We start from the raw sequence: 27327 nt of genomic DNA on the forward strand, positions 1-27327 counted from the left end.
TATTTTTAAAGAATTACTTCTAAAGACACATAAATGGTTCTGTTATTTCATTAAAATATATTGTGATACATGAAAAGATAAAAACTCTTGTCAAAGAGGGTCGTGAGAGAACTTGCCATGATTCTTGATGACAGTTTACCTATTGTTCCCCTCTGGCCAGCTTTCTTTTTCATCTTTGCAGTTTTCCAGTTCCTCGGATAAGCAGGGCTTTGATGGGCTACAGGGTTTCTTTCAAGCCACCGTAGCTAATATGGTGACAAGATTACTCAGTTTCCCTAAGGAAGCGCCTCGGGCTTTGCCAGAACCTTGGGGGACAAGAAGTGGGTCCGGAGCACTAGAGCGCACGCGGGGACATTTCCAGGCCCGGGCCGCGCAGCTGCGGGAGCGCCCTCGTAGCTCACGGACGCTTTTGTCTTCACTCTTCTACCTTACTTTTTTCAAAAGCCAAGAGTTCATTATTTGGTCGGTGTGCAAATAAAACTTCCAAATGCCACTTCCAAATATAGGCTCTCACGGACACCAGAGGCCGACCGGGTATCTGGGAGGACGGCCTTTCCTTCCTCTGGCGGACACGCAGTCCCTTTGCAGACGCGGTACCCCACATCTGGAAGCCAGGCCCGGTTTTAGGCAGAAATTGCAGCTCCTTCGACCATCTAGGTCTTAGAGAGCACGAATAACTGACAGAGATAAAGAAATGAAATTCCCTCTCTCGAAAATTCTTAAAACACTTCTTTTTCTCTCCACTGATATCCAGAAAAACAGTCCATTTTGAACCAGAATAATTTAGTCTGACAACAGATTCTTCCTCTGTTCACAGCTGTCCCAGGGGGAGGAGTTGAAATCCGAACCTCTCTGCTGTGATTGGATCCTTCTTGCAAAAGAGAGGGAAAAAACCCCTCCCAGCCAAAACGGGCTCAGTTCGTAAAGCAGCCGGGTGACTTCAGAGGCGCCGGCCCGTCGCCTGCCGCACCTGAGCGCGGCCCTTGCCGAGCCCCACCGGCCGCGATGCTGTAGGGACCAGCAGCGTCCTCCCGCCGGACCGTTATCCGCGCCGGGCGCCTCCAGACCAGCAGGCAAGATGCCGCGCTCCTTCCTGGTCAAGAAGCATTTCAACGCCTCGAAAAAGCCAAACTACAGCGAACTGGACACACACACAGGTAAAGAAAGAAAGAAAAAGAAAAAGTCTATCTGTAACTGTGTATCTATAAATTTGTAAATATAAAAGTGCTACTACTCAAATGCTATTACAAAAGAGCAAAAGGCTGGGCTGTTTTCCTTTTTAGCACTCTCCTGAAAGAGCATTTTTATTCTTTTGATCATTTAGGGTAAGTTTTAATTCAAAACTTTTTTGAACTCCTAACGGACAAGAAAAACCTCCTTTGACTCTTGCAGCTTCATTTTCTGAAGTTTGTATAGACACACGTAATGAATATGTGGAAGATGAACATAAAACATAAATGTTGAATTCTTGCTTTTTCGTGTAATAAGTTCCCTTCCTTTAAAAGACAGCTTGATTTATCTTTGTAGCTACACTTGTAAGATGTAAATAGTCCTTCCATAAAATGAAAGAAAACTTTTCTATGTTTAAAAATATTGAGATTTTTCTTCTTCCTTAGTGGAGACAGTGAAGGCACTGGCTGACTGCACTCCCTCAAGACAGAGCATGGGATAGCTCAGGGCAGCTGTCAGAGTATGTGTGCATTAAGTACAATAGCTACATAGATGCCATGGTGCAAATGCAATATTTTACCAATATTTTGTACTTTGAAGTCAATCCATTTTCATTATAAAGTTTTGTATGGGTTGTCAAATATTTTCTCTGTGTGTGTATTTTTTTAGTTATTTTTACCTAAATCTTCTTTCCTTTTCTTTCCCCCAGTGATCATTTCCCCATATCTCTATGAGAGTTACCCCATGCCCGTCATACCAAAACCAGAGATCCTCAGCTCGGGAGCATACAGCCCCATTACCGTTTGGACTACAACAGCTCCATTCCACTCCCCACTGCCCAATGGCCTCTCTCCTCTTTCTGGATACCCCTCATCCTTGGGGCGAGTGAGCCCCCCTCCTCCATCAGACACCTCATCTAAGGACCACAGTGGCTCAGAAAGCCCCATTAGTGATGAAGAGGAAAGACTGCAATCCAAGCTTTCAGATCCCCATGCCATTGAAGCTGAAAAGTTTCAGTGCAATTTATGCAATAAGACCTATTCAACTTTTTCTGGGCTGGCCAAACATAAGCAGCTGCACTGCGATGCCCAGTCTAGGAAATCTTTCAGCTGTAAATACTGTGACAAGGAATATGTGAGCCTGGGCGCCCTTAAGATGCACATTCGGACCCACACATTACCTTGTGTCTGCAAGATCTGTGGCAAGGCGTTTTCCAGACCCTGGTTGCTTCAAGGACACATTAGAACTCACACTGGTAAGAGAAAAATGTAGACAGGAATGTTGCTTTCTGATAGAATGACGCTCTGGGCTGGCTGTTGGATTTTCATGGAGTAGTGACAGTGCTTTTCATGATGGTTGATCATTGATAGCTACTTCCTGACTACTCAAAAACTTATTAGAGCACCAGGTGCTCCACTTCATGCTAACAACCTCTGCTCCAGAGACTGCAAACAGCATTTAGACTTTGGAAAGTAGATGCAGGAGGTTTGGTCTCAAAGATCAGTTAGAAAATCAGAAAAGATATATTTGAATGTGTGTTCTGTGAAACTGCCCCCAGTAATCAGCAAATACAAACGTTGCTATCCTAATCAATTGATTTGGCAAGTAGCTGAAGGGATTTTTTTTTTTTTTTTTTTTACAGTTTTCTGTTTATTACATTCTGGCTGTGAAATCTATCACCACTTAGTGAGTTAGATAGTTGGAACCAAATTTGTTTTGCGTCTTTTGTTTCATTTTCTGCTGAACTTTTTATTCTTAGCACAAAATCATCATCCTGCAGGGAGTTAAGGCATTTATATTGGCCTCAGTCACAATACAGAAAGAGGGAAAAGGGGAAATATTGGGAAATATTGGGAAGCACTCAGAGTTAACTGCACCTGCTGGAGCAGAAAGCTTTAATAAGTGAAAGTCCTAGAACTTCATGAATTATTTCTGCATGACTGGCAGCATTAATAATACTCTGGTTATGATTTTCATACAGATTTTATCTTAAAAGGTCAGATATGAACATAAGTATCTATTATGGGAATTTAATCAGGTTGTGCTACTTCTCATTCCTTTGGCAAAATGTGATTGATATTCATTAACATTATTTGACTTTATGTTTCCTCTAAAAACACTGACTATTTTTTTTTTTTATCCTCTACCCCCACCCCCAGGGGAGAAGCCTTTTTCTTGCCCTCACTGCAACAGAGCATTTGCAGACAGGTCAAACCTGAGGGCTCATCTGCAGACCCATTCTGATGTAAAGAAATACCAGTGCAAAAACTGCTCCAAAACCTTCTCCAGAATGTCTCTTCTGCACAAACATGAGGAATCTGGCTGCTGTGTAGCACACTGAGTGACGCAATCAATGTTTACCCGAACAGAATGCATTTCTTCACTCCGACGCCAAATGACAAGTAAAAGTCCAAAGGCATTTTCTCTTGTGCTTACCAACCAAATAATATGTATAGACACACACGTACACACACGTGCACATGTGCGTGCACACACACACACTAAAGGCTGCAAGAGCATGGAATCCATGTGTTTAAAGTTAATCCTTTCCATGTGAAGTTTAAAATTACTATATATTTACTGACAGCTAGATTGAAAGGATAAAAGACAAGGAACTTTCTCTTCAAAGATGAAGCAAAAAGCACATTGCATCTTTTCTTATTAAGAAAGAATGCAAAGATTTACATTGCTGCCAAATCATTTCAACTAAGAGGAACAGTATTGCTTTGTAATAGAGTTTGTAATAGAATTTCCTATAGGGAGAGGATCTGCCAGACGCTATCTCAGGTGCCTTATAAAGTATTCCAAGTTTACTTCATTATATGTCTGATGTCTGGTTGCCATCGTTGAACTAAAGCCTTTTTTTTTTTTTTTTTTTGATTACCTGTAATGCTTTAAACTGTAATTTTAAGAAAGAGAAAAAAATAAGAACAAGAACAAAACACAGGAGAATGTATTAAAAGTATTTTTGTTTTGTTTGTTTTTGCCACATGTGCCTTGGGAGAGGAGGGAAAGACTAGCTTTGAACATTCCTGGTACATGCTCCAAATATTAATTTTTGAAAGAATTTTAATGATTTTCTGAAACTAAGTACAATGGGAATAAGTGCAAGAGAAGATTCTTAGAAATTCAGTAATGAACTGAAACTATTTTAAATGCATACGACAGATGCAATAATACAACACCCCTTCCAAGTGCCTTTTTTAATTAATTGTATAGTTGATGAGTCAATGTAAATTTGTGTTTATTTTTATATGATTGAATGAGTTTTGTATGAAAGTGAGATGTTGTCTATAGCTATGCCTATATACAACCTGAAGAATTGTGAAATCAATGTTTCTTTTTTAAAAAACAATTTTCAAGGTCCTTTTTTACAATAAACTTTTTGATTTAAAATTTATTGCTTGTAAATATTTTCAGACTTTGCTTTGTGATAAGTATCAAATGATTATACAAATAATTATTTTGTGTTAATAAGAGATAGTATTCATTATACACATCATGCATTATTTTATGTTTTAGATTGTAATAACTGCCCCCTTATTTTTTTTTAATTTAGCAAGATATTACTGTCACATTCAAAAAATACATTGTGGTGGTAGTTTGATAGAATACTCTTTTAACAAAAAAAAATACTTCCTGAGTGCCAAAAATGGTCATGTTATTGGTAGTCAAAAATACTTTTACTTAACTCACTTTATTATGTTGAATCTATGAAAGCAAATGATAATCACTTATGCTATCATATGAGCTACTGGAACAGTATAAAAAATTTTAAAGAAATATTTAATGAGATGTAAGAAGAAAAAGTAGAAAATCTACATGGAAAAATGGATTTACAGTAAATTACACAAGTTGGAAAATTAAATCATGGGAACAAAATCCCACATTTAGGGATATAAAATAAGTGATATATTTGAAGGGATCAGAGTTAAGTAGTAGAAAGTTAGTTTACTTGAATGGTATTTGAACAAGTTAAGCAAGCTCCTACCCAAACCCAATATATGCACTTGGTCAAATAAAAATAATTCACTTCATATTCGCTCATGTATACTAGATGTACAGTAATGATAACGTGCAAAACCCCTAATAATGATAGGAATTGTAATGGCTACCAATGTAAGTATTTAAATCTAAACTCTAAACCCATTATGAAAATAGTTCCTAACACTGTTAATCACTTCTTTCTGATATAATTAGAACTTGCAGAATCATGTTTTTCTTTTAATGTCCTTGGGATACAAACAAAAGCTGGAACTAATATCTCAAGGATATTGTTGCTAGGCTGTTAACAAGGGATCAGTAACAAGTAATACTGTTTTCTTAGTGTTCACACTCATTCCATTGTTACATTTATGTTTTTTGATCACATATAAAAGGGTCATGTATTTGATTAATTATTTAAAAATGTAGTATTCTACTTTTAATTTTGGCTATCTCAGGACATATTTTTCTGAGGCAAAATTATTTGTAATAGTAACTTGTGGCTGTAAATAAAATGGCTTGTAACTTTACTAGAGCATTCTAAAGTACTAAAAAGACCAGTTGAATTCAGGCATGATGGCACACTCTGGAAACCTCAGCTATTCAAGAGGCTGAGGCAGGAGAATTTCAAGTTCAAAGTCCAAAGCTAACCCACTTAGCAAGACCCTGTCTCAAATTTAAAAATTAAAAGAGCAGAGACTAAGTCAGTGGTAGATATTGTTGGGGGTCAATCCCCACAAGCCCCACCACCAAACGCACAATTGAGCTAAATGTATATAGTGGAGAAATAATTCCCATAATCATCTGGAAGTTTTCAGGTCAACTAACATGTAGTAAAACATCTTGGAAAGGAAGAATGTGAATGAGTCAAGCATGCTTGAAGTACTGATTGGCTATCCCAAGTACCACATCTGTGCCTTTTTCCTTCCTTACAAGCAAATTTTCTTAGTGATCTACAAGCAAATTTTCTTAGTGTCTCAAATTTAAAAAGCAAATTTTCTAAAAATAACAAGTTATTCATTGGTTTAATTTTTTTAGTGAAGAATTAATGGTAATATTTTTGTAGTGGATCAACTTTGTTCCCCCCATTCTGATTTAATTCTTAATTAAATTATTCTAGTAAGTTATTTTTAAATTATTTGAGTAAGTTATTTAGTAAATTATTTTAGTAAGTTATCATGAATCTGATTAGGGTACATCAGATACTCACCTCAGTTAGTTCTTAGAACTAATACACCTCAGTTAGTTCTCAGAATTTTAAAAATGGTTATCAAGTCTTTGTCTACGCTCCTACAATACAAAGACCCGGCTCAAATGTAATTTCCTTTGAAATATTTTCCCAAATTTGCCACTTCTTCAAGCTTTATGTCATCCATATTTTTACATCACAATCTTTTATTGATACATTTCATTTTCATGAGGCAGACCATCCTTAAGGCAGAAATTCTCTGTACTCAACATCACCAACATAGCATATCAGTAAATGTTTGTTGGATGACTCAGCTGATAAAATAATAGAAATTGATGAAAAATCTCACAGATTTAAAAAAATTTGAGATATTATCCTTATTGCAAAGAGTTCTGATAATTTCCCAGAGATCCTTCAAGCAGATTTACTGGTATGTCTCTGAACCTAGTGATGAGCAGCTTCAACTCCCAAGAAAGTGAAGAGAGGGGCAGATACAGTGCACACAAACAAGGCCTGATAGACACGAGAACCTGAGCTTTGAAAAACATGGATTTTAACAATAGCACACATGGACATATGCACTCTCAGTGTTCTTAGATTGCTTCATCTCATATGAAGTAGTGTGGTATAGTAAGAAGAGTGTAGTTTTTAAATTTATCACATACACTCATACATCACCACTTGTTGGCTTTATGTCCTTATACAAGTTACTTATCAGTTCCTAAAGTATAAAATATAAATCTTAGTATCACAAATAAAGAATTCAATAGTCCCTTGCACTAATGAGCTTCACATATCATAATGGGTTCTCATGGCAAGAATTAGATGCTTTAAAATGTACCTCCTACTATACCAGAAAACACAAATATACTGAATATATGATTTTCAATTGTCACAATTTCTGTATAATGTTGGCATTTCTCTAATAAGAATATTAAAGGCAGAGAGGCTGGATAATGGATGCAAGGAAACAAAGGGGACAAGTTGCAAAACTGAAATTAAACCCTAGGCTTTTCTGACTCCAAAGGCCTTCTCTTTCCATGCTGCCACGCGGTTAGGAGACTCCCTGAACCATACTTGACACAGTGATTTGTACAATATAGGCAGAGATTTGCTGAAAAGAACAATCGTAATATGACCCTAAATTAAATATTTTAATAGTGTATTTAAGAATTATCATAATTCAGGGTTTATACCATGTACATTAACAAATTTCGGAACATTTCCCAATTTCTTTTAGATATCTTGCAGGCTCCTCATGCTCTGGCCTTGGGCCTCCCTGCCATGATTCCTGCTGCCTACAACTCCCACAAATTCTGCTCCTGCATGGGAGCCCATTTCCTCTGGTCTGTTCTCTGCAGAGATGAAAAGCGGCTGGTCTCCATCCTCCCTACATTAACACTTCATCTTCTGAAGGCCACTGTTACTCCCTCACACACCCACACTGTAACCCGACTTTCATCTTCCTATACTGCAGAGTCTTCCAAGCTAAACAATCATTTCTTTTGCCACGAAAGTTCGGACACTTGGGTATAATGAGGCAAAAATAATTTTGTAAATTACAAGATTATTCTGGATAAAATTCACATCTTAAGAGTTGTCTCTAGTTTAGATATGGGAACATTTTGAGCAAAATCAATTTGAGAATGAGTATTCTGACATATAGGGAAGCAATAATTCTTAATGAGTTCCAATCATTCTTGTCTTTGATCAGTGGCAGAGGGAAAGCTAAAACATCCCTTTAACTAAGCTGGATATATATAAAGGAGGGGGGCAATCTTTGAAATTTAATTTTCAGCACTAAATATGCATAATCTATGGCTACTAGAATAAATCAATGGTTAACGGTAGGGTGAGCCCAGCAGCCCTCCAGGAAGTAATCATTGCTTTGTGGACAGCATGCATGTAAAAATCAACAAACATGGCAACTTTTCCGTTGTGGCACTTGGCCAGACCCCCAAACAATGAGAGATTAGCAGAGGAAATGGCAGGATATCCATGTCCACAGACTCCAAAGGGCCTGGGGAGGTATTTATAGCAGGGAGTAGGCGAGCTGCTGTAAGTAAAAGATGGGGGTGTTTGTATATTTTGTACCAATTCATTTAATTAAACTCCTCTGGTTATAACAGTCAGTTTAATCCATTCATCCTGTTCTTTTGGAAATCTGTAGATAGTTGTGAGGCCCTTTGAATATTCTCTAAGTAGTTTTTGTAGACAATGGCCAAAGGGAAAGATCTGTCACTTGTCGGTTTCAGAAGCTAGTAAGGTAGAAAGGAGGTGATGATGTCGCCTACCAGTTTATGCTGGGGTTTGAATCAACTGCCTCCCAGGTAAGAAGCACAGTAACATATTTCTTCTACTACATAGTTTGGAGGCAATAGTTGATTCTAAGGAATGAGAAGGGAAAATCTGTTCGAATAAGATAGTGATAACTTCTCTTAACAAAATGAATGGTAATTTTATTTCTTCTGAGTCATCAGATGCGTTTTAAGTTTTAAAGTTTTCCTGTATTTTGTATTAAAACTTTATATAAGTTGTCAGAAAGGCCAGCAAAAGAGAGAATCACCTCCAGTTATATTTAACCTTGCTGTAGTCTCTACAGTCCTGCATACTTCAGCCTGGTACCTGTTGAATCTCAAAGTGCCCAGGCTCCTCTGTAGATTGATAATACCCTGATTTTATGTGTCTGGGACTAGCCTAGAGTTTGCATTTCTAGCCAGTTCCAAATGATGCCCCTGCGGTGGGTCCTTAAACGTACTACGAGTAGCCAAGCTTTAAGATCAGCCCCAGCTCCTAGCCCCACAATGCTTTCCCTACCCCAGTTCCTGATTTAATGCAGCAATATGACTTCTAGAGAACAGCAGGAGAAGGTGGGGTGTATAATGTGCCTGCACTCCACATGTACATAGCAGGGATGGCATGGCCACATGATTCCCACCAAAGCCAGTTTTCTCCTCTCCTGCCCTTTTTTCTCTTCCAAGGTTCATCAACATCACAATCCCTGATCTGTATAGAGTCCCTCTGTGTCCATGGATTCAACCAACTGTGTACCAAAAATATTAAAAAACAGAATCACATCTGTACTGAATGTGTAACAAATATTTTTCTTCTCATTATTTCCTAAACAATAGTGTATAATAACTATTTATCCAGCTTTGCATTGTATCAGATATTGTAAGTAATCTAGAGTTGATTAAAAGTACACAGAAGAATGTACATAGGTTATATGTAAATATAACATTTCATATAAGGAACTTGAGCATTCCTAGATTTTGGTGTGCAAGGAGACCCTGTAGACACCAAGCAACACTGGAGCAGTATGAGAGGGCTGCACTTTGTCGCATTTCCACTCTAATTTTCCTCATACATCTCCAATCTTGCCCAAGACTCACCCATTATTGAAGGTCCTAGAAATGCACACTGGCTCTTTCTGGTCCACTCACACCAGGGAGGTTGACTAGGGTCAACAGCTTGCAGTGAAGCTTCTAAGTGAGATTCCTCAACAAACCTATGAAGACATAACAGTGACGTGAACTGCAAGCCAAGTCACTACAGAGAAGCCTGTGTTCACCCTACTGGTTAGTGCATGCATTGCGAACTATTCTGACCACCTCTCCTCTCGGTACTCCACAGTTTCTACAGCAGGCGAAGGTGAATTTCTACTGTGGCAGCTCACATGCTTCTTCCAGAAATGTCTGTGAACATCTCAGGTGAGGAAGTTGTTCAGGCTTTTCCTGCACTATTGTCTTTAAAAAGGTTTCCCTTTATTACATTTAGGGAATAATGGAAGTTATATCTTTTTCTCCAGTTCTTGGGTTACTTTTATTCATGCTGCCTTATTTTATTCGTTTATTATTTATGAACAGTTATTCAAAATTGAAAATAGATATTCTTAGGGAGAAATTATTATTCTGAATTAGTGACAAGCATCTCTTCCATTTTAAATGTTTTTATTTCATTACATCAGAATACAGCAAAAGAACAGCATCCAGTATACATAAAAGAATAGTAGAGTTAACTGGGTACAGTTGCATGCCTGTAATCCCAACAATACAGGAGACTGAGGCAAAAGGACTGAGTTCAAAGCCAGTTTCAACAACTTAGTCAGACTCTGTCTCAAAATAAAATATAAAAAAGGCCAGGGTTGTGACTCAGTGGTTAAGAGCCTCTGTGCTCAATCCCTGATACAAAGAAAGAGAGAGAGAGAATAAGAGTTAAATTTTGTATCACTTTATTTCCTGACTATATTATTGAATAAATAATTTTCTCACCATGTGTGCACACATATGTGTGCAAAGGACTGCTCTATTTTTATTGTAATATTTGGTGGTGAAGAGATTTAACATTACTACTAATGTACTGATCTCTTTGTATTCTCTCATTTTATTGAGCAAATCAACTTTAAAACCATGTTTGTCAAAACAAAATAAAATGGAGATCACCACATCTAAGCCTACAAAGTCTAAATGAAGCAAAGTTTTCAGTGACCATGAACTTCAACAGGAATTGACTAATTAATATATAAAGAACAATTTAAAGTCTTTGGGAGCAATGCATACATAGCAACATCAATCTTCCCCTAGCATCTGTTTCTACACATGAACATTCAACTAGTGTTAATTTCCTTTGCATTGTGGCCATCTATCAGGTTCCATTTAACCCAACTTTGCTTGCCACTAGTGAGCACTGTTCAGGATTTCTATTAAAAGGGTTGGTCCCACCTCAGAGTAGGGCAAAGTATTGTTGCCCATGGAACCCTCTGTTCTTGATTTCCTCCTGTTGTGCTCGTCCAGCATGGGCTTTGGGGCTTGATCCTAAACATAATTATAAATGGTACATACTTATGTATAAAGATGTTCTTCTGATTATCTGTCTGAAACATACAACAGGTCCTAGCTGAAGCATTAGTGACTAATGGCTCCCCTTCCCTTTTTCTGTATCAGGAATGACGATTATCAGGATTATTAAGGCATAAGCAAAGAGCCCTAGCCCACCTCCAGCAGCAGGGACCTGCTCCTCCAGAAGACTAAAGAGACACAACATGTGGCTGGATTGAAGTCAATGGCGCATGTAGGGTTGTCTCAGTGATGCACAAACATCATCAGAATCCATTAGAGGGTTTGTAAAGACACAAATGACTAGATCCCTCCTCCAAAGTTTGAGTTAGAAAATTTGTAGTCAGTCTAAGAATCTGCATTATTGACATGCTCCCAGGTAAGACTGAGATGGCTGATGTGGGGATGCTATGGTTTGGATATGTGGTGTCCCTGCAAAAGCTCATATGTGAGAAAATGAAAGAAGGTACAAAGGTAAAATGAGTAGATGATGAAAGTTATAACCCAATCAGTAGATTAATCCCTTGATAGGGATTAACAGGGTGATAAGTGTAGACAGGTAGGGTGTGACTAGAGGAGGTAGGTCACTCAAGGCATGACTTTGGGGCATATATTTTGTCGCTGGTAAGCAGAACATTCTTGCCCTATCTGCTTCCTGATTGCCATGTCCTAAGCTACTTTTCTCCTCCACACCCTTGTGCCATGATGCCCTGCCTGACTTGGGCCCAGAGCAATGGAGTTGACTAACCACAGACAAAGACTTCTGAAACCATGAGCACCAAATACACTTTTCCTCCTCTACAAATATTTTGGTCACAGCAGCAAAAAAAACGTGACTAAAACGAGACTATACTCTGTTGGCGACAGAGTCACTGCAAGAGGAGGTCAGGGGCAAAGAGCATTGACACTCCTGTGGTAGCTAATGATATGATTTGTATCCTTTCTCTTTCTCACTGTTATTTATTGTCTGTCTACTATATGCCAATCAATCTGTTTAGGCACTTGGCAGAAAGAAATATTAACCACACGTCCTTAAAGTGACAAAAGAAAATAAAAACACAATTTTTGAGTGATTTTAAATTATTTATCAATTTTATTTCTTTATAAAATAGTTCACAGCACAGGGATTTCAAAAGAGTTTGAAATTAAGCTGAAAATATATACTATAAAACGTGGAGGTTTTGGAGGGGATGGGATAGAGTTTTCTCTACATAAGCAAAGACTATTTTACTTAATGAAATCAGAGCTTACATAACTATGAGTTCTTTATAAAATTAAATGAAGTGAGAACCCAGCTTCTTTTTATCTATTAGCATTTTTACATCACTTTCTTGCATTTATAAGCTGAAATGAATGAACTTGCTTGCTGTAATGGGGCTTTTACTGGTAGATGAGTACTGATCAGCTACAGATTTTTCTCCATGAACATAGCCAGACAAGTCCCTCTTGGATGCTGCTTTTTAAATAAAAAAAAGGTAAAAGGATCTTTTGTGTTACCGCTTTCCTGAGGCAATAACAAGGCAATAAAAAAGAACTAGAAGAAAAGACTATTCTAAAATGTAACTCTCAGATTTTTACAATTTAGGAAAATCTCAGCAACTTCATCCGAACTGTTGCCAGTGGGTGCTGGCTGGACCTGGGGCTGGGTGTGTGCATCTTCGGGGACGCCAGCTCCCTCCACTGCTCATGCCAAGGATGAAACTGCTCAGGTAATTTTCCACAGAGATGTCCAGATTGATTTCAAAGACCATCACTCTTTTTTTACAATTTCAAATTATCATCAAGAAGATGGCTACCTTTTTAGTTGTCTTAAAGAAATTGTTGTTGGGCTATTTGAAATACTCATGGGCTTCTTCTTCTTCTTCTTTTTCTTTTTCTTTTTTTTTTTTTTTTTTTTTTGAGAGGGGAAAGTGCCAAGGATCAAATCCAGCATCTCATGCTAACTAGTGCTCTACCACTGAACTACCCACCCCAGCCCTGACACTATTTTTTAAAAAGAACCAATGGAGGCACCAATGTTCCAACCCAGGTCATTCTGGTCTTGTTTTATCAGTTCAGAGTTGTAGACTCACCTGGATTCACGTCGCCCTTGTATCATGTATCTTACAAGTTGGATAAGCTGCTCTCTGTCTCATTAACTCCATGGCAGGGGGCAATTCTTGAGTAGAGCTAGGTGGATGTAAAGATAGTATATGAATCAATGACATGCCACCATGTCACATGCAGTGGGGCTCAATATTTGATTCATTTCTGGTGTTTCTTGAACTTGAATGTAATTTTCAGTCTATACATACTGTATTATTCAAATTTTCATCACTGGGACAACATACTATACCAAAACAACTTAAGGGAGGAAAAGTTTACTTGGGGCTACAGTTTCAGAGGTCTCATCCATGATTGGCTGAGTCCGTGCTTTGGGCCTGGAAGGGCATGGTGGGAGAGAGCAGCTACATTCAGAGCTGTCAGGAAGCAGGGGTAGGGAGGGGCATGGGGCACAAGGAAGATGAACCTTTCCAGGGCAAGCCCCCAGTGACCCACCTCCTCCAACCACACCCTCAGTTCTTTAGTAACCACCCAGGTTGTCCATTCACATTAGGATGGTCTGGTTGTGTTACAGCTCTAGCAGTCCAATCATTCCACCTACAAACATTCCTGCATTAACACAGGATTTTGGGGAGAACACTTTAAATATAAACCATAATTCCAACAAATATCCAGAAAAAAAAATAAAAAGAGTATACTTTTTCCTTAGTAGAAAAATTATTTTATTCTTGTCTAATGGAAAGAAGCATTCCTCTTTCCTTCATCAGTCTCTCGACCTAATTCTTGTGTTTTTTCCATATAAAGTCACCTTGTACAGGTTCCATTAGAGAACAAACCAAGTTGTTGTCATGATAACATGTCAAGTGTACAGATAACATGCCAGTACTCTCATTTTCTGATCACAGTAGTGCAAAAAGCTGAAAAGGTAGTCAGAATGTTCCTAGGATTTATAGATCACTAAAATACACAAATATTTCTTCATCACCCAATGATTTTGAGACCTTTGAATTTTCTTACTTTGTATATAATATAGTGCCTATTTGCAACTCTAATTTATTCTGAAATCAGAAAAGAAATAAACAAAAGATAATACGTAAAGAATATTTTGTGTTTTTCTCTCATTTTATATCTACAGTTGAATTCATAATGCTTTATTCACTATGGACTTTACCTATGAAGAGAATAATTAATTATAAACACCAAAACAACTTCCATGCAATCAGCAGGATGGAAAACAATATTTCAGAATAGAAATAAGTTAAAGCAGAGTTGAAAAGAAAGATTATATCTAGGTTTTTCTCTTAATTTATCCATGATTATAATTACCACTGATGTCCATATTTTCCTCCTGCAAAATAAAGGCAATATGTTATTAGAGCTTATTGATCTTTTTGTTGAAACATAAAGGTATGGTTGCTCTGTACACTGAGTTACCTTTGTGAATCATCCACAAGGATCAGTAAGTCAGTATTTATTTGGATACCAGAATACCCATGTCAAGAGAAGGCATGGACAGTGGGGCTGCCGTCCATCCACCCTTGAGGAATGCTTGCAGTCCTGAGGATGGACTATATTTCACCCATGAACCACATGATCTAGCCCTGTCCTCTTTCAAGACAAGCATATTCTTCAAAAGCACAACACAGGCAAATCCACTTAAGAATTTGACACTCAATCTCCCCAACCCAGCACCATGTTCACCTCAGTTTTCTTATAAGTAAATCTAGTTAATGCATGGAATTCCAAATCTTATCAACTACACAAAGGAAGAGAAGAATATGACTTCTTCTAAAGTACTTGTTTTACTCTTTCCCATAACAAATAAGAAAATGAAAATCAAAGTTTGTAGATTTACCTTGTTAACTGCGAAATGTACCCAAGAGAGAGTGGAATCCAAACTCAAACTTAATTCTGCTAACCTATTTTATGGAAAGAAAGGGATAAAAGAAAAACTTGATTCATAATATCAAAATTTTAATGTTGTTTCTTATTGAAAGAAAGAGATTTTGATATTTTATAACCACAAGATCATATTTTTAAAATATTAAGGAAATAAGCATAAGGCTATAAAGAGGTTAAGGGCTGATGCTTCAGGTATTTAAGTCATTTAATTTCACAATATATAAATATATGTTATAATATATATATATACTATATATATACTAGAAACCCAGGAAACTGCCTTTTCCACCACGAAAACACTGTGGCAATCCATCAACCATATTGTTCTCCAAAGTAAGAACCCAGCACATGGAGAAAGGATGAGGGAAACAATACTGGAAGAAACAATGGGTGGTAGAAAATGTAGAAGGTAGGCTGGGGTTATAGCTCAGTTGGTAGAGTGCTTGCCTAGCATTCACAAAGCCCTGGGTTCAATCCCCAGCACTGCCAAAAAAAAAAAAATTGCAGAAAGTTCCTGTCTAGGGAATCCTACAAGACTTTCAAACAATTCCAGTCCAAATGTGTTCTCTTTATAGGAATTTCTGATGTGACTATGACTCTCGGCTGTCTTTGATGAATAAAGAAAAATTAATGCAAAAGTATTTCTGACTCTCTGGTCCAACTCAAAGGCAAACACAAGGCTATCAGCTAAGCAATTACCTCTGTGCAGTGTTCCATGGAAATACCCCACCCTACTCTTTCAATCAGGATTAGAGGTGGCAGAGCAGTCTCAAACTAGCTTTGACTTTCCATCTTTTCTAACTTAGCCAAATAAAGTAATTTAAACACAAAAAATTTGAGCACAAGGCACCAAAGGCAATTTCTGTACATGTGAAAATATTACTCAAATCCAAAAGCATTTGTTGATTTACCCTGTAAATAATGATTTGCTTTAGCTTATATTTTTGCACACTCCAAAAATTGCAATTTATAAATCCCAAAGCAAACTGAGTTCATGTACATATACCTGCTGCCTGTAATGCCTATCCTCCTCCTATCCATCTAATTCCTACCTAAGGGGCCCTCAACGGTATTTCTAATGCACATTGTGTATGTAAGTTCAGTGTTGACTTATGTCCACCTAGACTATGAATTATTTAAGGATCACATTTTCATTTATATATTTCTGGAACCTAAGAGATGAGCAGAAACTTTTTTATTAAAGAAATGACATTATTATCCAAAAGTAGACCTGTCCTAGTTGATTGTGGGAATAATTTACCCTCCCATTTTAAACATTTAATGTATAATAAAATATAAATAATCCAATTTTAAAACAGGCAAATGATTTGGATGGACACTTCTTGAAAGAAGACAGTTGCAGCCAACAAATACATAAAAAATGCTCAATATCTTTAGCCATCCAGGGAAACCAAAATGAGATATTATTTCACCACAATTAGCATGACTATTATCAAAAAAAATAACAAATACTACAAAGAATGTAGAGAAAATTCTTATATGTCGTTGGTGGAAATATAAATTAATTATTATGGAGAACTATATGGAGGTTCCTCAAAAAAACCAAAAATAAATCTATCATATAATCTGGCTATCTCATATCTGGGTAGACATACAAAGGAAATTAAATCAGTATATCCAAGAGAAACCTACATGCCTATGTTACATGCTATTCACAATAGCCAAGATACACAACCAACCCTAGTGTCCTTCAAAAAGTGAACTTATATAGAAAAGTGATATATATATAAATAATGGAATAAATAGTGGTAGTGAAAAAAAATGAAATCCTGTCATTTATAGTAAAATTGTTGGAACTAGCAGACATTAAGTAAAAAAGCCAAACACAAAAAATATGTACTGTATGTTCTCTGTCATATTTTGAACTTAAAAAAATTGATCTCATTGTAGAATAATGACTACTAGAGGTTGGGAAGAGAATGGGAGATAGATAAAGAGTCTGGACTTACTGAGTGTGCTGTCATGTATTGAGATATTAAACTGAACCCAATTGATTTGTACAATTAATACATGTTAATCAAAAAATTAAAAATTAGGGTTGGGGATGTAATTCACTAGTAGAGCACTTTTTTCCTAGCATGCACAAGGCTCTGTGAGGCTGATTTCAAAAACCGCAAGAAATCAGAGTTAGCAACCAGTATTGCCAAAAATAATTAATTAGTTAACCAAAAAATTATAAAATATAAAAAACTGAAGCAATGTGAAGTATATAATAACAAAATAACTTGTTTCCTCAAGCAACAGTTAAGCAAACTCTCACTACATTAAAGCATTTTTAAAATCCTCATACTGTGGCCACTCTACCCACTTTCCTCCACAGAAAAGTTAAAGAACAATTTTATAAAATAAAAATATACTTGAACAAAGTGGCTCTAGTAGATGCCATGTTTCCAACTTCGTGAGATTGTCTCTGTTTCTTGCTGCTCAGTCTTACTTCTTTCCTCTGTATGTTGGGGAGGAGGACATATATGAGATTTTCCTGTGGTGTGTTATGTGCTCTTTGTGTCTTTTCTAGGTTGCTACTCTGATTTCTTGTGGTCTTGGAAACCAGCCTTCAGAATGATTCACCCACCACTGGATGCTCTGGGTTGCTTTAAGAGTCTTTCATATCCTTAATAGTTCTACACATAAGACAGTTGCCTATTATCTGCTTCTAACTGTCATCAGTCACTATGTCAAGAAAGAAAAGTGTATTTCACTTCAAATCATCTTTACTTGTGAAAATATTGAAGTCACTACATTTCTGGTCGCGCGCGCACGTGTGTGTGTGTGTGTGTGTGTGTGTGTGTGTAGGTGTGCATGTGTGTGTGTGTGTGTTTGTGTGTGTGTGTGCTGTATAGAAGCATCATCATTGTGTAGAGGTCTTTATGCCGGCAGTCTTGGTGCAATGTTCAGTCTTTTGGAAATCCCTATTTGGAACATTAGAAACATCTGCAGAAACCACATTTCCATGTTGAAATAAAGATAAGTTGTCATTTCTGCTACTCATTTTGAATTTATTCCATAGTCTGATGAGAAGATTTTGCCCAGAGCAAGTTGGAGAGCATGAGGGAGTAAAAGAGAGGCAGAGAGAGAGAGAGAGAGAGAGAGAGAGAGAGAGAGAGAGAGAGAGAACGAACACACAAGAAAGAGAAGGAGGGGAGGGAGAGAGGGAGGGAAGCAGCACAGGCTAAAAATCAACTTTGTATTCTCCTTCCAGGGGTTTTCTTAACTAAACCACCAAATACACTGCATCCCAAGGAGCTGATTTTTTTGGAGAACAAGAGCTGCAGACATTAGGATTCAGTGCAGCTGTGGTGTCTACAAAGCACATGTACAGCCTCCATTGATTTTGCTTCTACTAAATTTAAATAATTTTGACTTATGCTTAATAAGGCATGTATTTGTCCTGGGAATTGAGGAAAATGCAGTTTAAAGATAAGGACTCTGGCTGATCCTCAATCATCACTTGTTTCCAATTTCACACTTGATTGTCTTCTAGTACCTGGGTTTTTCCATATGAAAAGTTAACGGTTTTAATGTGTTCCCCTTATCAAGAGGCTGGGATGAATTTCTGCTCTGTCCCATTGGAGCAGGACTCTGGAATGTAGTTCCCCCACCCTGCAGGCAGCCACTGGGCTTACTAAAGTGACTAACTAATTTGTATTCAGAGACTCAGGTCTTCTGCACAGGAAAGTCTGGTGCTGTGGTTGAGAATGTCCAGCTCAGGAAAAGCATGAGGCATTTACAGGTATGTCCACAGAACTGCCCTCACCCTCTCTACTTGTGTCCAGTTTCTTCAGCAATCCCCACTAAGAGGGAGTCCTTCCCTTTACTCATGGTTCTAACGTACTTGTGGAGAAAAAAAAAAAATCAGACATTTTTGCCTTTTGGATTTCATATGTGGTTTCATTCCAAAAATACCATAAGAGAATTTGAGGAGTAGCAAAGCCAGGGGGAAAAATAGCTGACATTGAGATTCAGTCTTGAGCATCCACAAATATTTCTAGAATCCTTTTCCAGGGGGAGGGGTAGGAGGTGGTCAAAGAAACTTTTCTTCAAAAGAAGTCTTAGTCATTGAAGAGCCAGATACAGTAAAAGAAATGAATAAGAAAGACTTCATCAAACAGGGCTGAATTCTGCCTCTTTGCTTCTGTTCAAAGCTCCTCCAGGGAAATCACAGAGGGACTGAAAACCAAGAGCTTGGCTCCCCAGTCAAGCTTTAGAACGTGAGTCCTTTCATATATTTCTAACTTCTCTGGTCAGAATCCTGTCACTTGCTGTATAGCATGTCTTCTTATTGGAGCTTCAAAGTTCGCTTGAACATCCTAAAGGACTCCAGGAAGTTTGTAATAATATGCAATCCAGTCTGATTTGCTTTGGGCATCCTTGTGCATCCTGTGGAATCCTGGAGGTCCTGAAGCTGCCATGAATGCTTTGAATGACCAGAGACTCTCACTTCCCCAGAATGCCTAAAGCACACTCAAGGGAGGAATACTTGGAGCCTCATCCACTGAACTTCCCTGGTTCCTTTCGGCAGGAAGGAGGCACTGAGCAGGACTGGAAATAGGGAGAAAAGTAAACTCAGAGGTCCAGGTGATAAAGGAGGAGCATGCAAAAACCTGGTTTTCAGCTATGTCATCAAAGCAAGCAAACATTACCCCTTCTCTATATATAGACCAAGAAATGAATGGAGAACCCTCTCCAGATCGATATCTGAAAAAAATGAGTTTAAAAAACCTCATGAGATTTTTGTTACATAGCAAATACAGATAATGACAAGTAGATGAATATAAGTGAAATAAATTATACTTGTTGTCTTGCCTATCAAAATATATTAACAACTGTTTTTTTCTTTTTGTAATTTTTTTTTCCTGCTTAAGGAATGAGCAAAATGTTTTGAGTAAACAGGTAAACCTAAAAACCGCTCTGAGCATTAACTTCAGGCATCAACTGTCTGATGTCCTCTAACATTCAGAAATTTTCCATTCGACCTGGGTGGCTGATGTCTCATTTCCTGGACTTTCTGCACCCTGTGGAGTTTTGGACACCACCAAGGACAGGGAGAGAGCCCAACACCTGCTTGTGGTCTCCTGGTTTCTGCTGCCAAGGAGGCACCAAGCTATTGAGGACAGTGATCCTGCAGTAGAGTCGACTGCCCATACCCACCCATTGGAGGAGGACAGAATATGCCTTGGCAGTTTTCAGTGAACAAAAGATCATGTCCTAGTCCTTTCTAGAGGTGAAAGAAGATTTGACTCACCTTTAATTTTCCCCATCATGCTTTTTTTTTAAGATAAAAGATAAAGAAATAATATAAATGTGTGTAAGTGCATATATGAAATATATATAATTTAATAATTGAGGCATAAAAATAATGTGGAATATTTAACTTCATGTAAGAAATATTTTAGTGCTCCCCCCAAAATAAAACCTGTCTAAGCCATAGATAAACATACTATAAAATCTGAACTGTAAAAGCAATCAGAAAATTCATTTCATGGGGATTTTTCCCATCCTTACTTCACACAAATGTAGTTGGAGTTCATAGAACATGCTAGGTGTTCACCCCTTCCCAGAAATACTTTACTAAACCTTTGATTATGAGAAAAATACTCAGAATTGGCAGGATACACGTACAAACACCTCTTCTTATTAATTTGATAGAACTAAAATTTGTTTCCTAAAAAGCCTACCACTGTCTTATTTTTTTTTATAGGACCATTGTTCTATAGCTCTTTTCTTTTAGAAAAATTGTTAGTTAGGAAATGCATTGACTACCTCACTAGCCATCTAGGTTAACAGAACTGGAGCCAGGTGGGAGGCTCTCTGTTTGAAACCCTTCAATGTGCCTAGACTGCCTGAGATGATATCAGTGACTGGGTGAATGTTTTTACAATAATTGGGGTAAAACTCAACTTCACAGATATCTATGCTGTCATTATGACTGTAGTCTTTCCTACTCTCTTCAGTCTAATTTTGAAAAACACTTTTCAGTAACTTACTAAACTTTTCCATTAGCATTACTTTATGACACATTAGAAGTTTGAAAGTTGGCTTCTATTGTATTTTTTATTTTCAGAATGACTCTGAACTACTACACACTACAAAGAGCTAAACCTAGATGGGTCTGGAGCCTATATTTATATGACATTTTTCTACATGTGTTCACATATGATATGGATTACATCATATTCCTCAAAGTCATACAACCAAAGCTCAACATGTTAGCAACTGAATTTGTCTCCACAAATAACTAAAAAGGAAGCTCTACTGCACCTTCACTTTCTATAAAAACAGACCAGCATGTCTTTCCTTTTTTGTCACACAACATGTCCCACATTATTTACCTAAGGGGAAAAGTTGTTAAACTCATGGCTACCTTTATTCATTACAATGTACATTTTCAACATAAATACTTGAAGGTAAATTTTTAGTAATGTTCTTTTTTAACACATAGGTACCAAAAGATAAATAACCTATTCTTATATGTTTTCATTTACTTTTGAATTGTACATCTCAACTAAGTAATTAGCTGAAGACTTATTTATTGACACAAAAAGAAAGAATAAGGTGGTGGAATTCGTAAAAGGCTAATACATTTGAAAATTGAGAGACTTTTGATTTGATGTGTATTTGAAAAAGAATTTCTGGAAAAATTACCTCAAAGCCTACAGGGACTTCCCTACCTTTGATTTTGCACTACAGGTTGAATCTGTGCTTTGAACCATGCTGCTTGTGCTTTCTTCTCAATAATTATGACATCTAAGGGTCAGGAGAGCAGACTTCTTGTCCTATGCATACTTTTCAGGGGGTAGGGTTAAAATCCAGGATGGTGGCACCTTCAGCCTGAGATTGCACACCCTTAGATGCCTCCTGTCACCTGCAGAGCTTTAGAACAAGAACTCTTAACCTCCAAAGACTGCTGACTGGAGAGTAATTGACCAGCATGTGCCACTGTGACCAGCAAGTGGAACCAATGGAATTACCATCCTGTGAGGGGTTGTGCTCTCCCACTGTGCAGGCCAGAGAGCCCCAGGGAGGCCCCACTCATAAAGAAGATGTTGTTTTCTAAGAAGACTCTTCTTTTGCTCCCTTTAAGAGAACAACCTATAGACAGAATGAAGTTCCGCCACTGATTCTAGTGATAGCATTTTTCATATCAAATTGCTCAGATGTTCTAAAAGACAATCTTTTAAAATTTTCTGAAGAAAACTACCTTGAAAATTGTAGTTCATTCTATGATTTGATCCTTGTGAAAATGTACAATGCAAAGATTAGGGAGCCTGACCACTCATTCTTGCCAAACCATAATAAACCAGCTCTCTTGTTGGGCCCCCAAACAGCAAGAGCCTAACTATGTACATGATATGCTAATCTGTTGACATAAAAGCACATTGCTCACTCTTTTGCCTTACATTTTGCATTACCAAATATAGTCACAGACTTAATTTGGAAGTGATTTAGTAACCTGACTCAAAGGGAAAAGATCTGTTCTTACCCTCTCCTCACTCCCTCCCACAACCAGAGCTGTTTGTCACCCTTCCCTCAGACCATACTTTTCTGAGTTGGCAAGCTCAAATGTCCGTGCTCTTGTGTGCATCCTTGCTCACAGCATTCTAACTCCAGGGGCTGCAGCTGCAAAGTATGGCACACCAGCAGTCAGATCCAGTGGGACACACCACACAGATTTTGAGTATAATAATAAAATCTCAGCCCACCCCACCCCACCTCAAATGCATACAGTCCAGATTCACATGATTGAAGCCAATTTGTGCAATTCTCAGAACTCTTCAAAATTTTCTTGCACAATTGCTACCTGTGGTTTTGCTTCCACTTTTATAGTGAACAGATAGTATATGGTACACACCTATCAAGCAATCATTTAAGAACAAATGCTCTTGAGAGTACAGAACAGATCCAAAACAAGGGGGAGTGTTCATTTATCCACTATGTAAGTGACTGCTTCTAGCAGGAAGTGAAAGTGTGTGTGTAGTGTGGTATGGATGATGAGTGGAAATGTATACATGGGCATGGTGCCCATGTGTGGTATATGTTATCTGTGATGCATGTGTGTGTGAATATGATGCATGTGGGTGGTGTATGTGGTATAGATATGAGTGTCCGATGTATATGTATGAGTGTATATGCGTGTATGGTGCATGTGTATCGTATATGTCAGTGTGAATGTATGCATGACACGTGTGTAGTACATGTATATGGTGCATGGGAGTGTAGGGTGTGCATGTGTACGGTACATACCTGCGGTGAGATTGCATGGTTTGTGTATGCTTATAATGATAATGTGGGTCAACCTTGGCAATAGGGACCATACAGTCTTAAGCAAAATGTGTCCTTGACACCATTTTTTCCTTTTTTTTACTCACTCGTTGATCTATTCAATATTCATTCATTGTTATGATTTGGATGCGAAGTGTCCCCCAAAAGCTTACATGTGAGACAATGCAAGAAAGTTCAGAGGAAAAATGATTGGGTTGTAAGACTTTTAACCCAATCAGTGAATTAATTCCCTGATAGGAATTAACTGAGTGGTAACAGAAGTGGTAGGTGTGGCTGGAGTAGGTGGGAATTTGGGGAGTGGCTTTGGGGGTACATATTTGTATCTGGCCAGTGGAGACCTCTCCCTCTGCTTCCTGATCATCATGTTAGCTGCTTCCCTCTGCCACACTCTTCCTTCACGATATTCTGCTTCACCTTGAGCCCTGAGGAATGGGGCCGGCCTTCTATGGATTAAGACCTCTGAAACTGTGAGCCCCTAAATTAACCTTTCCTCCTTTACAGTTGTTCTGGTAGGGTCCTTTAGCAACGAAAAAGTTAACTCAAACATTTGGAAAATGTATATTGAATGTTTATATCACCATAAAGAAATAAAACTTATTGATCATCACATACATTTAAAGGTCTTGAACAAAATATTCGATTGAATCCTTATGACAATCCTATGAGGTAGAGCTTTTATTACTTCCATTTCACAGAAGAGAAAACAGAGAACAAACTAAATCACTTGCCAGCTAAGAGGGATAGTTTGGGGAAGAAGCAGAGACAGTAACCCTAACATGATTTCTGCTGCCTTCTCAGGCAGCCCCCAAATCCTCTCTGTGACCTAGATAGGGTCTGTGCTTCCATCTCTTTTCCTCAGGTTTAGACTCTAAACACAGGGGCACACATCCAGGGAAGTCTCTGTCTCTTGATTTGCATGTTTAATTTGGACTAATATATTCAATATTATTATTTGGGTGGTAAGTAGCCACAATACTTGTTTCTCTTCTAAAACTACCAAAAGTAAAGCTCTTGGCATTCCATGCCAGGCAGAAGACAGCCAGTCTCCAGGAGACCATGGCAACATCTGGTCAGGTGTGAAGTTCTTGTCACCAAAGGTGTGTGGTATTAAGAGAAGAAAATTAGCCGGAGTATGAAGCAAACTTTGCAAATATTATAATGAGAGAAGAGAAGGCCCATCCTGTTCCCAACCACCTCCCACACTCAAACCTATGTTCATGTACTTACACCCAGAGAACCCCTGGCACCAGTGCCCTAAGACTTGTCTAACCAAGTCAAAACGTCATCCAGGGCCAGACTAAAAGGGTAATATCATAAGGAGAGACTTTTCAGATCTGGTAGAAACTTTCCAATGACAACTAACCAGAGGTCAATTCTGACTTTAACCACGCCCTTAAACTCCTCTTTGAGCTTGGCAGCAGCTCCCAGTTGCACAGAGAATGGTCCAGAGTACCTGCAGTTGCAACCCAGGAGTGTTCATGTCCTTAACTTCTCTCCAGGCTTATTGCTCTAGGACCAACTCTCTGTGTCTTTGGTCCCACCACATCCTTCATGGTCTTCTTCACCTTGTCAGCTCCAATTCACCCCTGTGGCTTGTTTGAGCATCACTAGCTAAAGGTATGCTTGAATATTCCCTTGCCCACAGTACAGGAGCATTTTTGTGCTTGTCAATCCTGTGCATCTTAGGGTTCCTCACTGTCTGCATACAGTCGATATCTACCAGTCCCAGAGCTCCTCCAGGTCCTCTGTACACCTCAGGGACATGGTCAGCCCTGAAATGAGGAAGTACCATATTTTTCTTTTTCTTTTTTTTTTTTTTTTTTTTTTTTCCGGAGCTGGGGATTGAACCCAGGACCTTGTGCTTGCAAGGCAAGCACTCTACCAATTGAGCTATATCCCCAGTCTGAAGTACCATATTTTTAAGAGAAATTTATGATCTCAATCTTACAACTCTCACTAAATTGAGAACTCATTTTTTTGTTCTCATAAAATTAATCTCGTAAGTGCTTCATTCATACTAAACTCTAAAACTGAAGATTACCTGATTTCCACTGAGAACATCCTCTGTTTATAAAATACTGTTCAGTTTTCATCCACAGATTTAAAAGGACTCTCTATGATGAATTTTGTGACTTTTGTGCAATATGTAGTATGCTATTTCACAACAACCAATTGCAAAATGAAGTATATTTCACATTAATCTAGTCAATAGGAATACTGAATAACAACTCCAACTCTACGAAATCATCAGATTATTTGTATTATGATACTAAAAAATATAAAATTACTCAACATTTTATTTAGATGATTTTAGTATGAAGAGTGATTTTTACAGTAAAATAATCTGATAATGCACATCCTATGCCTGTCTGTGAGGTAGAACTGCTTTGGGAGATGATTTCCAAACTCCAAACAAACCTGGAAGCAACCGTGAAAACAGTTGTAGAGTAACATGTGCTATGTGATCTTAATTTTAAAAACAGAAAAGAACAAATATGCATGTAATATGAGTGTTTACACACACACGTGCACATATATACACATACATGTATGTTGGAAATAGCTCTGTGGAGGACTCCGTACCAAAAGACACACTTGATTTTTTTTTCAAGGAATAGAGTGACTAGAGGAAGGGAAGATGAGCAATTTATTCCTTATAAACCCTTTTTATTGTTTAACTTTGTGCTGCAAGAATGTAGTACTTGCGTTAACTAGGGTTATCTGATAAAATGTATGCAAACACAATAGATTTTAAAAGAATTGAAACACTAGAAACAAACAAAAAGTGAGACAGTATTAAAATTTGAAGTGACAAATTAATAGGACTGAAATTCTAGAAGAGAAATGCTTTATTTTCCTCTGTGTTTATGTGTGCAGGCCCAATTAGGCTCCAGAAACCATTCTTTCATGTCACTTCAAGTTTAGGGTCTAGAGCTTAGCAGGATATATAATTGAAAAATTATTGTTGAAGAACCTTTCTGTCCAGGGAATCTAAAATCCTGCTTACTAGGACTAGTATCTCTGATAATCATTTGTCCTGTAACATGGGGAATGGTCGAGCAATTCTACACAACGGAATGAAGCTGACATAACTTTCTTATGGACATGTATGAATATTCCACAGTAAATATCACCATTGTGTACATCCACAAGAAACTAATTAAAAATAATAACTATGGGTTAATGGCAGAAATAACAATAGAGGGAAGCAAGCAGAGTTGGGGAAAGGAAAAGGGAAGGAGAGATAACAAGGACTGCATTAGAACAAGATATGCTTTTAAAATTATGTCAAAATGGATTCTACTATCATATATAACTAAAAATAACCAATAAAGACAAATAATAAAAAACAAGGAAAATATCATCTACTATGATCTAATGAGGACACTGCCATTAAATCTAAAGATAATTTGGGCTGCTATCTACACAGACTCCAAAGCAGAATGGGTCATATTCAGTTGATTTCATTTTATTCTTTTTTATCTTTCTGCATAAGATTTGCTGGGAAGAATTAAATTCAAGGTTGAAATAAAGTTTGTTTGTGATTATTATCAATCAGGTAGTCCAGCATTTTACAAAACAGTGTTTGTTGATCCCTAGGAGCTGTGATTTATGGAATATTTTTAGTATACTTACTTTCAATTATAATCTAAAATATGTTTTGTCAGTTACAAAAGTTTCTCATTTATAGCAGAATTTTCAATTGAAAGATTTGTTTGTAGGATAAAAACATTGAGTTTCTTAAGTGTATTGCCCTCAAATTAGTTTTTTTAAAAACTTAGGCTCCTGGCCCCTGGAGATTTATGAACCATGGGTCACTCAAAATTTTGCTTTTAAAAGGAAAAATTGGGCAATATCCAAGTTTTTAAAAATATTGTAATAATGAGTATGACCTTAACGATG

General features: G+C 37.7%; 1 protein-coding gene across 1 annotated transcript; it reads left to right on the forward strand.

Annotated features, from left to right (window-relative positions):
- Nucleotides 1–931: 931 nt before the first annotated feature.
- Snai2 (snail family transcriptional repressor 2) lies at nucleotides 932–4564 on the forward strand. The gene is made up of 3 exons (XM_047562166.1): nucleotides 932–1157; nucleotides 1880–2425; nucleotides 3330–4564. The coding sequence occupies exons 1-3, from the start codon at nucleotides 1079–1081 to the stop codon at nucleotides 3509–3511; spliced, it is 807 nt and encodes a 268-aa protein (XP_047418122.1). The 5' UTR covers nucleotides 932–1078; the 3' UTR covers nucleotides 3512–4564.
- Nucleotides 4565–27327: the final 22763 nt, after the last annotated feature.

The sequence above is a fragment of the Sciurus carolinensis genome, chromosome 1 (assembly GCF_902686445.1).
Source record: "Sciurus carolinensis chromosome 1, mSciCar1.2, whole genome shotgun sequence".
NCBI lineage: Eukaryota > Metazoa > Chordata > Mammalia > Rodentia > Sciuridae > Sciurus > Sciurus carolinensis.